This window comes from Leptodactylus fuscus, chromosome 2 (assembly GCF_031893055.1).
Source record: "Leptodactylus fuscus isolate aLepFus1 chromosome 2, aLepFus1.hap2, whole genome shotgun sequence".
NCBI classification, from domain to species: domain Eukaryota; kingdom Metazoa; phylum Chordata; class Amphibia; order Anura; family Leptodactylidae; genus Leptodactylus; species Leptodactylus fuscus.
Window position 1 is genome coordinate 261,902,401 of NC_134266.1, and position 14,750 is coordinate 261,917,150.

Below are 14,750 nucleotides of genomic sequence, written 5' to 3' on the forward strand. Positions count from 1 at the left end.
TCACTTCAATGGGAGTTCAGCTGAGTTCTGTGCTAGGGCTACATCCATGATTCCCATTGAAATGGATTGAGGCGTCGACCACGACCGGTCCCATCCACGTTCAGCCTGGCTGCGCTCATATAGTCAGGGCCGCATTAACCATAGGGCCAACAATGCAGCTTCTCCGAGTCCTATGGTAGCAAGGGCCCCCTAAGCCGCCAGGGATTGAGTGAGACAGTCACACATTTCGGGTGCTGTCACGCTGTTCCGGGTGGCAGACAGTGATCTCAACTCTATTTATGTCCTTAGGACACAGAGCTTGAATACAATATGGAGCACAGAGCTATCAGCTCCATGCTCTATTATTCAGCCTTCAGCTAATGATGTCTGAAGTAGGAATGCGCCATGAGCACCGAGACGTAGAGATTAGAGATGAGCGAACACTGTTCGGAACAGGTGTTCCGAACAGCACGCTCCCATAGAAATGAATGGACGTGCCAGCTGCTTCCATTCATTTCTATGGGAGCGTGCTGTTCGGAACGGCTGATCCGAACAGTGTTCGCTCATCTCTAGTAGAGATCATTAAAGCCGGAGTCTGGAAGTCTGTGGGAACAGGGTTCCCCCTAATCTATTAAAATGGCCCTGCATATAGGTATACTAGATATACCTAGTATAATGACTTTCCAGGCAAAACACCTGATCAGGACGGGTCCTGGCATTGGATAGGTCATCAGTATCAAATACCATCCGGTCCTGGACAATCCCTTTAAGTGTGTCTCCAATGGATCTGACTTGTACAATTTGGCTCCATCACATAATTAGACTCTCTGATCTACACCGAACCGGCTCTACGTCAGCTCTGCTACATCGGTACTTACTTACGGAAGATGCTATACAGGATTCCCCCGCCTGGTGCCATTTCTGGGATAGATCTTCCTACCCCCCCGTACATATTTAATGCTAATACAATGGCGGCTGCAGGAATACTCTGGATATACACTTAATCAATGGCAGATGATTTACTCCCAGCAATATCCCCTGCCCCAACCTTCCCAGACATAGTTAAGGGATACACATGAGTTACTAAGTCCCGCTCAATAATTTATCAGGGGTCATTTTTTTATGGGATTCCTGTAATGGAAACAAGTCAAAAGCAAGTTCAATGAATTACTCGTGGATGTTTTCTGCCAGACTCTGCAGCCTCTTCTGCCGGCGATCCGGGTTTAATTGTGTTTCCAGTGACAGGTCTTTCATCAGGCGGAAATCCGTGAGTGCGCGGCTCGACAGCCCTAGTGATAATGCAGAAAAGGGAAGAAATTGGCAACATAAAACAAGTTCTATACAACGCCTGACATATCTATAGTATGACTGCGGAGCGTAAGAGACTGTAACAATACTGGATACATAGAGATTAAATCTGCCTTGTATCATCCTATCGCCTGCAAGGAAAAACAGTCTCCTAACCTGCACGTACCGAGGTGAGGAGTCCACATGATACAAACAAGGGGTGTCTTGAATTGTGCAAATTTGCTAACTGATTTTACCCTAGGCAGCTGCAAGTCGCCGTGGGAAAAACCATCAAAGATTGGGGTATGTTTGCTGCGGGAATCTTCTGGGGATCCCTGTAGATGACCAGTTGATAGGTGAAGGTGCTGGGGGGTCTTCACTCTCCCCCACTCACTACCTGGTAAAGGAGCAATCTGCAACATAAACCTATAGAGTACCTGCAGCATCTAAGAGGATTGATAGCGGCACCAGCACCCCTATCAGGACAAATCCCGTATCCACAGGACAGGGAGTAGGTGTCTGATCGCTGGGGGCCAAACGCTGGAGGACTGCGACTGAAAGTTACCGTAAAGCCTCCTTGTGAATGGAGATCCAGTCTGCTTGCATGACCGGCGCTCCATTCACTTCTATGGGGCTGCCAGGACTGGTAAACTCCAGCCCCGTAGAAGTGAATGGAGTGCTGGTCATGCAAGCACACTGGATCTCCATTCACAAGGAGGCTTTATGGTAACTTTCGATCCCCTGTCCTTCAGATCACTAGTCAACACAGCAAACAGACCCCCAGCGATCGGACACTCCTGGGAAGAAGTGTCCATATCGGGACAACCCCTTTAAGTTTCTCCAGAGACCTCTGCTTCACAATGAACTGCCAGTAGTCAAAATATCTCCTAGCTACTGCACCCTATCAATCTATTTTACACCCCGTCCTGGCATTACCATCCACACAGCAGTTGCGTAAAACAAGGCCCCCACTTCTACTGAGTGCTAGAAGATTCTGAGTAGACCTCTGCCAGGTCAGTCCTCTCTGCGCCAAGCTGACAAGATGCAATAACATCGAAACAGCTGTCCTTGGCTGAGAGACTGTAACTGGTAAAATCTCAACATCATTGCAAACAAAGGCCTCTGAGAAGATCGGCATGATGTTAAAGGGAGCGCCCTCTATTAGTTTGCTTGACTGAGGCTCTGTCTTCCTAATTACATCATGGAAGACAGACTTGCACATTCTCAGTGGGCGCCCTCTATTGGGATGCATGACTGAGGCACTGGCTTCCTAATTACGTCATGGAAGTCAGATTTGCATATTCTTCCCATAGACCAATAAATACAATAAAGTACCAAATTACTGAAGAAAAAACATCCTGATAGCCCTCATCTTGTGCTTCTTGTCAGCATTCAACCTCCAGTCAGTTTGTCATCCAGATATACCCCAAATATTAGAATTGCAGTTTATTATGGCATGATCCGGCATTTGTATACTGAACTTCCTAAAAAGTAAACTACAAAGTACTTACACAATACATAAATCCATTTTTCCCCATTAGGGTTAAGGCTCCATGTAATGAACCACAGCTAAGGCCTGGTTCACATCCGTGTTGGTAATCCGTTCGGGGAGACCGAACGGACTCCCAAATGCATTGGCAAGCGCTGTGCATTGAAAGCACATGGACCCCATAGACTATAATGGGGTCCGTGTGCTTTCTGCACGCTGCCCGCTCGAGTCATGTGGACTGGAAAGTAGATCGTGAACTACTTTTCTGTCCGCATGTTCCGTGTGGACACCGTGCGGAAAGCACATGGACCCCATTATAGTAATCACTGAATACCAAGCACTGTAGATTTATTATGCCTTGCATGCCAGTTATAAGATATACAAGGCACAAGAAAGTTGCAACATTTTTTAAGCAAATTGGATTTTGTGCAAACATTTGCAACTTTTTTCTGGTTTGACCTTGACCATGAAAGGGAACAAGATTTAATATAATTTAAGCAAATTTACTGTTGCAAATGATGTCTGAAGTTCTAGATTTCAGTGTAGGCACACGGGCTGATCATGGGTGCACAGAAATGAAGACTGGAGTTGCATACGCCAGTCTTCATAAATCTCCATGATCATTTGTACACAATGTGCTGTATATATAGAGATACAGTCACTTGGGCTCCGTTCATGGCCCCTGTCACAGCACACGTCCCCCTCCTTGACTTGCCTAATGCTACACCATCTACTATGTCTATACATTCCTGTAAGGGTCACATCTAGGCAGTCATGTAGGATTTGGCAGAGAGGTCATGTAACGTGATGGCGGGGTGCATTATTAGAGTATTGTGCAAAGACAAGAGCTCCTGCCATGATACCAATCGTTTCAGTAGAAACACCGTCGTGACATTGTATTTGGCACCCCAGTAGTTAATAGGCTGTACGCTCCTGACAAATGAGTCTAGATGAGGAGTGGGAGTCTGACAGAACGCCGAGTGTAATGTACGCTGTATCTGTTTTATGAGCCATAGATAAATATTTAATGACATGCGTGTCTTTTGGCGAAGTAACGCGTCAGCTCCATCCGTGTATTAATGTACAATGTGCCCGTCATTACCCAGTGCCGGGATCTCTGTGCAGGGGTATAGCAGGGTAAAAATACACCCAAGTGTGTGTGCCAGGTGATGTGCAAGTCTTGTGATCCGCTGTGTTTCCAGGAATTGTACTTGCTCTTGTCCCAGGCTGAGACTTCCTGTCACCAAGGAAGGGAAGGGATGAGGCTGCATACTAATCTCCTATAGGTGGCCATCTGATCACAATCTAATGGGTATGGGGCCCAACATAGGCTCCAACATTCAATATAGGAGGTCCTACTAAGTGTACAACACTGCTGGCTCCACCAGCAGAATAGTGAGCGAGCTCTGGAGTATAATACAGGGTGTAACTCAGGATCAGTACAGGATAAGTAATGTAATGTATGTACACAGTGACTGTACCAGCAGAATAGTGAGCGCAGCTCTGGAGTATAATACAGGATAAGTAATGTAATGTATGTACACAGTGACTGCACCAGCAGAATAGTGAGCGCAGCTCTGCAGTATAATACAGGATGTAACTCAGGATCAGTACAGGATAAGTAATGTAATGTATGTACACAGTGACTGCACCAGCAGAATAGTGAGCGCAGCTCTGGAGTATAATACAGGATAAGTAATGTAATGTATGTACATAGTGACTGCACCAGCAGAATAGTGAGTGCAGCTCTGGAGTATAATACAGGATAAGTAATGTAATGTATGTACACAGTGACTGTACCAGCAGAATAGTGAGCGCAGCTCTGGAGTATAATACAGGATAAGTAATGTAATGTATGTACACAGTGACTGCACCAGCAGAATAGTGAGCGCAGCTCTGCAGTATAATACAGGATATAACTCAGGATCAGTACAGGATAAGTAATGTAATGTATGTACACAGTGACTGCACCAGCAGAATAGTGAGCGCAGCTCTGGAGTATAATATAGGATAAGTAATGTAATGAATGTACACAGTGACTGCACCAGCAGAATAGTGAGCGCAGCTCTGCAGTATAATACAGGATGTAACTCAGGATCAGTACAGGATAAGTAATGTAATGTATGTACACAGTGACTGCACCAGCAGAATAGTGAGTGCAGCTCTGAAGTATAATACAGGATAAGTAATGTAATGTATGTACACAGTGACTGCACCAGCAGAATAGTGAGCGCAGCTCTGGAGTATAATACAGGATAAGTAATGTAATGTATGTACACAGTGACTGCACCAGCAGAATAGTGAGCGCAGCTCTGGAGTATAATACAGGATAAGTAATGTAATGTATGTACATAGTGACTGCACCAGCAGAATAGTGAGTGCAGCTCTGGAGTATAATACAGGATTAAATCACTATATCTATTCATTTTCTGATCATGAAGCAAAGTTCAACAAACAATGATGGCTTTATATTGGACTCCTGTGGCCGAGCTATAATTGATACCCCTTACCAGTGAGGTAGCACAGCTCTGGTAGCAGATGAACAACCCTGGGAGAGTCACATGTCTCGTTCTTCCTCGCCTTCAAGCTACTAACCAGCATGGGCTGGAATAAGTCCGTCAGCTCTAGATTGTATTGCTAGAAAAAGAGAGACCCAGTAAAGCACAATCCTATATGTTACTGTATTAAAAACCGACCAAACATTTCATAAACAATTTCCCCCTGTACAGAAAATCCACCTAATCGGCAGATAGGGGCAGTGTCATAGTAGTGGGGCCAACCTGGAGGGGGGCATTATACTGTGGGGGCAACTGAATGGCACATTATAATATAATGTCTTAGGGGGTCACTGAGTTGGGACAGGTTAATATGTGATGTCTGGTTGGTGTGGGGGGGGGAGGTGCAGGTAATGTGTGACTACAGGGGCATTTGATTGTGTAATGGGCCACTAAGGGCCATTATACTATGTGGGGGACACATTATATAATTCATGCGGGTCAGGTATGTCTAAGTGGCGGTGATTGGGGGATCACTTATAAAACTTTTGCACTGGGCCCACCAAGGTTTTACAATGCCCTGCCCCTTGCCTACAATATTTCAATATATAAAATCCATTGTACCTGTTTATAATAGTCCACGTAAGAAATCTTAGTGCCGTCTCTTCTCGGGAAGGTGTCTGTGGGTTTGGTAGACCAGTCAATGTCATCCACTCTGTAGGTCTTATTGTTGTATCTAATATACCAAAAAAAAAGTGTAAAAGCTTTGTAAAATAATGTAAGAATAGACAGTGTCAATATATCCATGAACGGTTGTGAGTCCTGGACATCTATACGTTACTGCGCCCCTTATTGGTACACAGACCTACCTAGCATGGGGACTTGTAAAATCTCAGACGCTCCCAGTGCCAAGAGTTACAGTACTTGGCAGCCATTGTTGTACATTTAAGCTAGTGTGGTCACACTGCCGCATGGTAATAGCCAAGATCCGAGAATCCTAATCCCAACCATTTAACTCTTTGCGATACTGTACAGGCAATAGCCAAGGTCAATGTATACTCCAATCCCGGATCATTAAAGCGATCCTATCATTAGAATCACTTCTTCAGATAGTACCATTGGGCTTCAGGCAGAGCCGACTGCACATGTCTGTTCAGCCATTTTACTGTGGTCGCTTACAGGAACAGTACACTCGGCCACAGTAAAAATGGCCGAACAGACTTGTGCACTCGCCAATGCCCAAAGCCAACTGTACATGCGCGGAATTTAGATACTGAACGCAAGCTTGCCGGTAGAAGACTACTTGAAGGACGCGGCGCCCCCTTTGCTGTCTGGAGACTCATTTGCATACCGGGAAATACAGTATATGAACGGAATGGCGGCGAGGAGCAGAAATATAAAGGGAGGGGACGAATAACATTTCTAAAGGCTATTCCGACGTGATACTATCTGAAAAAGGGATTCTAATGGTAGAATCCCTTTAACCCATGTGGTGCTACAAAGGCAAAAGCCAAGGTCAGAGTATACTCCAATCCCGGTCAATTAACCCTTGTAATGCTGTACAAGCCAAACCAAGATATCAATCTATACCCCAATCTTGACCAGTTAACCCTTGTGATTCTGCCCAGTCAATGGCCAAGATCAGAGAACACTCCAATCCCGGTTCATTAACCCTTGTGATCAAGATGGGGGTATACTCCAACCTCAACCCTTGTGATGCTGCAATCACTGGCGTCTGTGGCAACACAAGGGTGCAGGGATCTCTTGAGTATTGGTTTAATAGTATAGTCCTTCCAAAAAACACCCCAAAATACAGAAATCAAAACCTCACACAGCAACGCCACTGAACAAAATAAAGTTACAGCTCTCAAGTAAGACAAAATCAGAAGAATAATTGAGGTTCAGTAATTTGTAATCTCAGTAATAAGCCGTACCTGGTTAGCACTACCAACCCCACAAACTCTTTCTCACAGGCCTCGGTGAACCTCTCTTTGGAGATCTTGGAGTACAGGTCATTCATGGAGTCCAGCACCGTCTCGTTGCGCAGGACCTTGTGGCTGACGTCTGCCGTCATTGTCAGCTGTTTCTCTAGGTATGAGATAGACACTGAGAATCCGGGCCACAGGACCAGCCTATGAATGGAGACAGGAACGAGTTAATATCTGCCGGTGCGCGGCTGTCACGCGACGTATAAGGCCGAGCACATAAGATAAATGACACGTTACAATATTGTGAGGTTTTACCATCCGGATAATCTTCACATTATTACTGGTTCCTAGAACTAACACACTGTGGCATATTGATCAATCGATGTCCGACACGTCTCTGTCTACCTTTGCGCCAAAATTGATGGTGCACGACATATTTATGAACAGAAAGAATTGACAAATATGACAGTAAGGAAAATGTGCCCCAGAATGGTCGCGGATTACAAGTATCTCACTTTAATGACACTTTTAAGAAACAGAAAAGAACGAATATGGTGCTGGACATTATTATATTAATTCCATGGTGCTGGACATTATTATATTAATTCCATGGTGATGTACATTATTATATTAATTCCATGGTGCTGGACATTATTATATTAATTCCATGGTGCTGTACATTATTATATTAATTCCATGGTGCTGTACATTATTATATTAATTCCATGGTGCTGGACATTATTATATTAATTCCATGGTGGTGTACATTATTATATTAATTCCATGGTGCTGTACATTATTATATTAATTCCATGGTGCTGTACATTATTATATTAATTCCATGGTGCTGTACATTATTATATTAATTCCATGGTGCTGGACATTATTATATTAATTCCATGGTGCTGTACATTATTATATTAATTCCATGGTGCTGTACATTATTATATTAATTCCATAGTGCTGTACATTATTATATTAATTCCATGGTGCTGGACATTATTATATTAATTCCATGGTGCTGTACATTATATTAATTCCATGATGCTGTACATTATTATATTAATTCCATGGTGCTGGACATTATTATATTAATTCCATGGTGCTGTACATTATTATATTAATTCCATGGTGCTGTACATTATTATATTAATTCCATGGTGCTGGACATTATTATATTAATTCCATGGTGCTGTACATTATATTAATTCCATGGTGCTGTACATTATTATATTAATTCCATGGTGCTGTACATTATTATATTAATCCCATGGTACTGTACATTATTATATTAATTTCATGTTGCTGTACATTATATTAATCCCATGGTGCTGGACATTATTATATTAAAGGAATTCTACCATTAAAACATTTTTTTGTGTGCATAAGACGTCGGAATAGCCTTTAGAAAGGCTATTCGTCTCTTACCTTTAGACGTGGTCTCTGCTGCGCCGTTCCTTAGAAATACCGTTTTTTACCGGTATGCAAATGAGTTCTCCCGCGGCGATGGGGGCGGGCCCCAGCGCTCAAACAGCGATGACGGCGTCCCCACCGCTGCCAGAGAAGTGTCTCCAAGCGCCGCCTCCTTCTTCGTCCGCAGCGTCACCTTCAATGTCTTCTGGCACAGGCTCGTAGCTTCTAGCAGAGCAGAGCAGACTGCGCAGGTGCACAGGTCACGGGAAAATGGCCGCTTGCACAGTATTGTTAGCGGCCATTTTCCCGTGGCCTGTGCGCCTGCGCTGTCTGCTCTACTCGGTTATGAGCCTGCGCCGGAAGAAGACATTGAACATGACACGGTGGACGAAGAATGACACAGCGCTTGGAGACACTTCTCTGGCAGCGGTGGAGACGCCCTCATTTCTGTTTGAGCGCTGGGGCCCGTCCCCATCGCCGTGGGAGAACTCATTTGCATACCGGTAAAAAATGGTATTTCTGAGTAACGGCGCAACAGAGACCACGTCTAAAGGTAAGAGACGAATAGCCTTTCTAAAACTATTCCGACGTCTTATCTACAAAAAAAAAAGTTTTAATGGTAGAATACCTTTAATGCCATGGTGCTGTACATTATTATATTAATTCCATCTAATATCTATCATCTATCTATCTATCTATCTATCTATCTATCTATCTCCTATCTATCTATCTATCTATCCATCTATGCCCATGCTTCTGGAATGAGATAAGGAGCGGGCACATTAGGTCTGATCTTTAGTATCACAGGTATAGCGTACACAGTAAGTGACAGATAACTGAATACAATTATGTAACGCCTGTCTCACACCTCAGGAATGTATAGTTACTAGTATTTTGTATTACTTTGGGTTCTTTAATGAGATTTTGAAAATTTTAATTCACATTTCAACAAAAAGCTATTTACAAAATGTCACTGCACAATCTGTACTGAGGTGTATGGTGACATGATCTTTATGGGAAGCATTTTAGAACTATGTGGAGGAAATACTAAATAATATCCATCCAGACCTACACAGAAGTCAGAAAGTACCATCTTGTTTACATATTTCCATCCATTAAAGGAATATGGGGAGGAAGCAGACAGCCCCGTTCTCCGTGTAGTGGTCAGACCGGGTACTGCAGACCATTCACTTGACTAGGAGTTAAGCTGCAGTTCAGCCACTGCATTCTCTGTGTATCAGCTGATCAGTGGGGGTGCTGCATGTCAGACTCCCACCAATATACTGATTACCTATCCTTAGGACAGATTATCAATATTTTTAGCCATAAAAAAAACAGCACTGCAGTTCCTTCCTTCTAAAGTCTGACTACTGAGACACATTCTATCAAAAAGTAATGGTAGACCCCCGAGTATAATAATCAGAGATCATGGGGGGATAAAAACATAAAAAACACTGTTACTTACCTCTCCCTGGCTCCGCTGCACTCTCCGCCACTTTTGGCCATCTTCAATGACATCTAGGACGTCATGTGCCCGGGAGGCTTTTGTCGCGACGCATATGGATGCAAGCCCTGGTCATGTGACATCTTGGATGTCATGCAAGTAGGCCCAAAGCCTGCCCGGAGAGGTAAGTAACACTGTTTTTTATGTTCACTTACCTCTCCTGGGCCTCTGACCATTATACTCAGGGGTCTGAAAAGACCCCCCGAGTATAATATTGCTTGTGGGGCCCGCGGCCCGGTAGTTACCTCCCTGTCTGTGAGCCAGATGCAGCCATCAAAAGAGCCACAGCTGGCTCGCGAGCCATAGATTCGAGAACCCTGCTCTAGAGGATCTGTCCTGTGTTGTACAGACATCCAATTGAATCGCATACGCAATACTTAGATTCCCCTGTGGGGGCGCTGTGAGATTTTTCACATAGACTGACTCTCTTTAGTCTATGACGTGTCTACCCTTGTCTTAGCTCTAATTTGATTAATAACTCGGATTTCTCAGAAAACCAATTTAATACAACATTGAAGCATGCAATCTCTTGGCAGGCTGCAATGCACATCACAACCACTGGGTGGCCACCCACAGACACACAGGGCATAGACATCTTGTGACAGAATATCATGAAATCGTGTTGTTTGGAAAAGCTAGTCATCGTGAACCAAGAGGAGAGGTAAAATGGTACAGATGTGTCTATGTATGGTATATAGTGACAGAGTAACACTACAGTATTTGTCTTACTTGTGCTGAGGAATATTCACGGGGTCTGAGGGGCAGAAGTAGTTACGTCCCACCTGGTACATGTTGAGCCATTTAAACACCCTGAAAACGGCACAAAATACAGATATTACTACATCAAATATAAAAAAATAATACAAACTATATAGGTAAGACAGATGTTAGAGGTAACAGGGTGCACCCTGAAAATGGTCACACAGAGCAATGCAAATTTTTGTAAATTTTTGTAAACACCACAATAAAAGGAGGTATTATTACTGTGGTTTACAATGTGTATGCCTCGGAGCAATATAGCTGTCATCATGTATGTGACAACAGACAGCTATATAATATTCACGGCACATGGGCTGTATCCTATAGACACTTGATTATAATTCCAGGATTTCTGGCGTCTTCTATTTTCCTGGAGAGTAAAGTGCGGCCAGAACAGGCTTCTATTATCTGTTATATACAGAGATAAATTGCTGTGCACGATGCCGCTGAGATCGTGAGGTTTCTGTGGATGCGACACAAGAGGAAATGTCAGCAACGTTATATTTTCTGCTGTGTTTTGATAAAAAAAAAATTATTTAATACTATAAGTGAAGAATAGACGTGCGGGACAAGATGACAGAGACGTCCCCAGTTAAAGGGACACTAACCGTATGTTCTGTTTGTGACCTGTAAACATTTCTGACTTGGGAAGACGATTGTAAAATAAGTCAGGCAACTGCTGATCCTTAAAGGGAAAGTGTGACCAAATCAAGTTTTTATGTAAAACATATTTTTTATATAAAGTGATTTTTTTTTAAAGGCCCAATCTATATAAAGGCCCAACTATCATTGGATACCCTTTTTTTCCCTCCATAACACGTAGGAATAGCCTTAAGAAAGGCTATACTTCTACCTTTAGATGTCTTCTCCACGCCACCGTTCGGTAGAAATCTGGGTTTTCTTCGGTATGTAAATGAGTTCTCTCGCAGCACTGAGGGCGGGCCCCAGTGCTCAAACAGCACTGGGGGTGTCCCTAATGCTAGGAAAGAGATCTCCAGCGCCAAATCTCCATCTTCTTCTGGAACGCCATCTCCCTGTGTCTTCTTCCGTCCTGGGTTTCAATCTTCTAGGCATCGGGCAGAGCCGACTGTGCAAGCCTGGGCTACAAGAAAATGGCCGCTTACACCAGCTTACTGTGTAAACGGTCACAAGAAAATGGCCGCTTACACCAGCTTACTGTGTAAGCGGCCATTTTCTAGTGGCCCGGGAATGTGCAGTCGGCTCTGCCCGAAGCCTAGAAGGTTGAAACCCAGGACAGAAGAAGATGCAGGGAGAGGGCGCTCCTGAAGAAGATGGAGGCGTCGGTCGAGATTTCTCTCGGAGCATTGGGGACACCCCCAGTGCTGTTTGAGCGTTAGGAACCGCCCCCAGTGCTGTGAGAGAACTCATTTGCATACCGAAGAAAACCCGGAATTCTACCGAACAGAAACACGGAGAAGACATCTAAAGGTAGGAGAAGAATAGCCTTTCTTAAGGCTATTCCTACGTGTTAGGGAGGGGGAAAAAAAGGGTATCCAATGATAGGATTGCTTTAACTTCCATGGTTCTATCTATAGTAAAAATAATCCTAAAGCTTGCAAATATTTGCAATTGTAATTCCAGAGAACTTACTTTTTGAACAGAACACTAAAGAAATGGATGCAGATGGGGGATCCGGGTATTTGTGTGCCGGTCAGGGTCACCGTGATCTTCACTACTTCCCCACTTCTGGTGGTACTGGTCAGTTCTGTTACCTACACAAGACATGGATGACATAAGTTTCACTAGTAAATGCAGTTGCAGGTGGACCATAAAGAGGTGGGGCTAAGAGTCTGAGTGGGTGGGGCTAGCAGGAGGGGCTGTGGAGTAGGTAGGCCAAATAATCGACTCCACCTCTAATAAATGTCTGTCAGAAGCAGTAAAGATCCTCTAATTTATTAAAAATCTACTGACCAAAAGCAAATATGTAGCAAATTCTGCATTTAATTAACTATACGATATTAAAAATTGAAAAATAATTTAAAATAATGATTTTTTTTTTTTTTAAAGCTGGACTCCAACTCCAACCTAAACTGGCCCTGACTCCGACTCCAGAACCCTGCTAGCAGGAATCAGGAAAGATCGTGGGGGCGTGGCTATTTGACTAAGAGGGAGGGATCATGTGACAGGATGAGGCGGTGATTTTTGTTACTTTCCTGTTAGCTCCGCCCACTCAGACGGAAAAACAGACCATGTGACGGGCAGATCGAATGTCATGCTGTCATAGGAAGTAGAGATCAGCCGATCCGAACAGCACGCTCGCATAGAAATGAATGGATGTAGCCGGCATGCGGGGGTTAAGCGGCCGGCCGCCGTCAAAGCGGTAGTACCAGGTGCATCCATTCATTTCTATGGAGCGTGCTGTTCGGATCGGCTGATCCGAACAGTACTCGCTCATCTCTAATAGGAAGCTCTGCCTTGTGCCTGGGGGCAACGAGTGGACTTCATATATAAAATGTGAAATAAATTGCTATGGGTGAAAAAAAACAACAGGACTTTTATATATATATAATTTTTTGAGCAGACATCCCCTTTAATAACATTGCATTCCACTTTCTATAAGGGTAGTCATAATACATGGCAACACTTTAGTATTTCATGAGAACTATACCAGTGATCAGTAGATCACAGTCTAGTCGAAAAAAAAGTAAAAAAAAAAAATTCCCAAAGGTCTCATTACAGCATACTATGTATTATACATAACACATGGCAGTGGGGTCCTGTAAGGCCAGGTTCACAGGGGATTTTTTGGTCTGGATATTGATGCGGAATCCACGTCAAAATCCGGCTCAAAAAACCGCCTCACATTGAATTCAATAGGTTCCTTTTTCCTCGAGCGGAAAAAATCATTGACCTAAATAGTTGGCTCCGCCTGAGGCGACAGCCTGATGTTGCCTCGTGGCAGATGCGTTCCTAATCTGTAGCTATTTGTCGAGATGGGAGTAACCCTTTATAGGGGACACTAAACCATCCACAGGCCCTTATGGACCAGGGGTTTATCCCCAAATCACCCTTTTATAAAGCTATCTGTTCCCATAATAAAAATATAAAAGTTTTATACTCCCCCCCTACTTTTCAAAACAGTGCGATTTGACAGGTTCCCATTAAACTAGTACTGATGTACCGAAAGCTGTACCGTAAGCACGCTATCATTTCTTACCTTGTCTTGAAGTTTTTTCGCCAGGAAAAGTACGGCCCCATCGAAAGCGCGGGCGGATCCCAGGACATCTCCATGACTGTACAGCAGTGCCGCCTTCAGTCTCATTGAAGCGATGTCAGGGTTGTAGTCCACATGGTACTGGTACAGACACCACTGGGGTGGCAGTCCCAAGCCAAAAATGTTTGTCAGAAGTTTGACAGGCTCTCCACTTGTTCCTAAAAACAAGAACAAAAAGTTTGGTGGCCACCTGCTGCAGAAAGGCATTAAAGTGGCTTTACACAGGACTAAGATATTGAGCTCCACTTCCTCTCCTCGGGCGAGTGACATCTTGTGTATCGTGCACATGGCCGTGCTGCAGCTCAGTCCCAATTCAAAAGAAGACTGATTTGCAATACCAAGTACAGCCACTATACAATATACGGCGCTGTGCTTGGTAAGTAGTGAAGAGACCCCATCGATAAATATAATACTGGAAAACCCCTTTAATACGATTATCCCCTGAATCATTTTCATACTGAAAAACCTTAAAGTCTGTTAATAGGTGTTTTTTTTAATAACTTGCAGTGTTTCTTGATTCCATGAGTCCTCCTTGGTGCTGCTGCGGCAGACCCCGGATAAGTCAGTCTCCTTCCTCCTCTGGCAGCTCACAATATAGTCTCCTCTTCCCCATTTCAGTCTTCCCAGCTATACTGCCACCTACAGTAGACTTTCTTCTCCT

The 14,750-nt window shown here is 43.8% G+C and overlaps 1 protein-coding gene across 1 annotated transcript in view; it reads right to left on the bottom strand.

Annotated features, from left to right (window-relative positions):
- PIWIL4 (piwi like RNA-mediated gene silencing 4) overlaps nt 1-14,750 on the bottom strand; it is an 80,229-nt gene that overhangs the window by 39,060 nt on the left and 26,419 nt on the right. The window contains exons 4-10 of the mRNA XM_075266122.1: nt 14,033-14,247; nt 12,466-12,587; nt 10,825-10,905; nt 7,185-7,382; nt 5,875-5,986; nt 5,266-5,392; nt 1,151-1,268 (exon numbers count right to left, since the gene is read on the bottom strand). Coding sequence (XP_075122223.1) covers nt 1,151-1,268; nt 5,266-5,392; nt 5,875-5,986; nt 7,185-7,382; nt 10,825-10,905; nt 12,466-12,587; nt 14,033-14,247 — 973 coding nt within the window. The remainder of the gene's footprint in view (nt 1-1,150; nt 1,269-5,265; nt 5,393-5,874; nt 5,987-7,184; nt 7,383-10,824; nt 10,906-12,465; nt 12,588-14,032; nt 14,248-14,750) is intronic.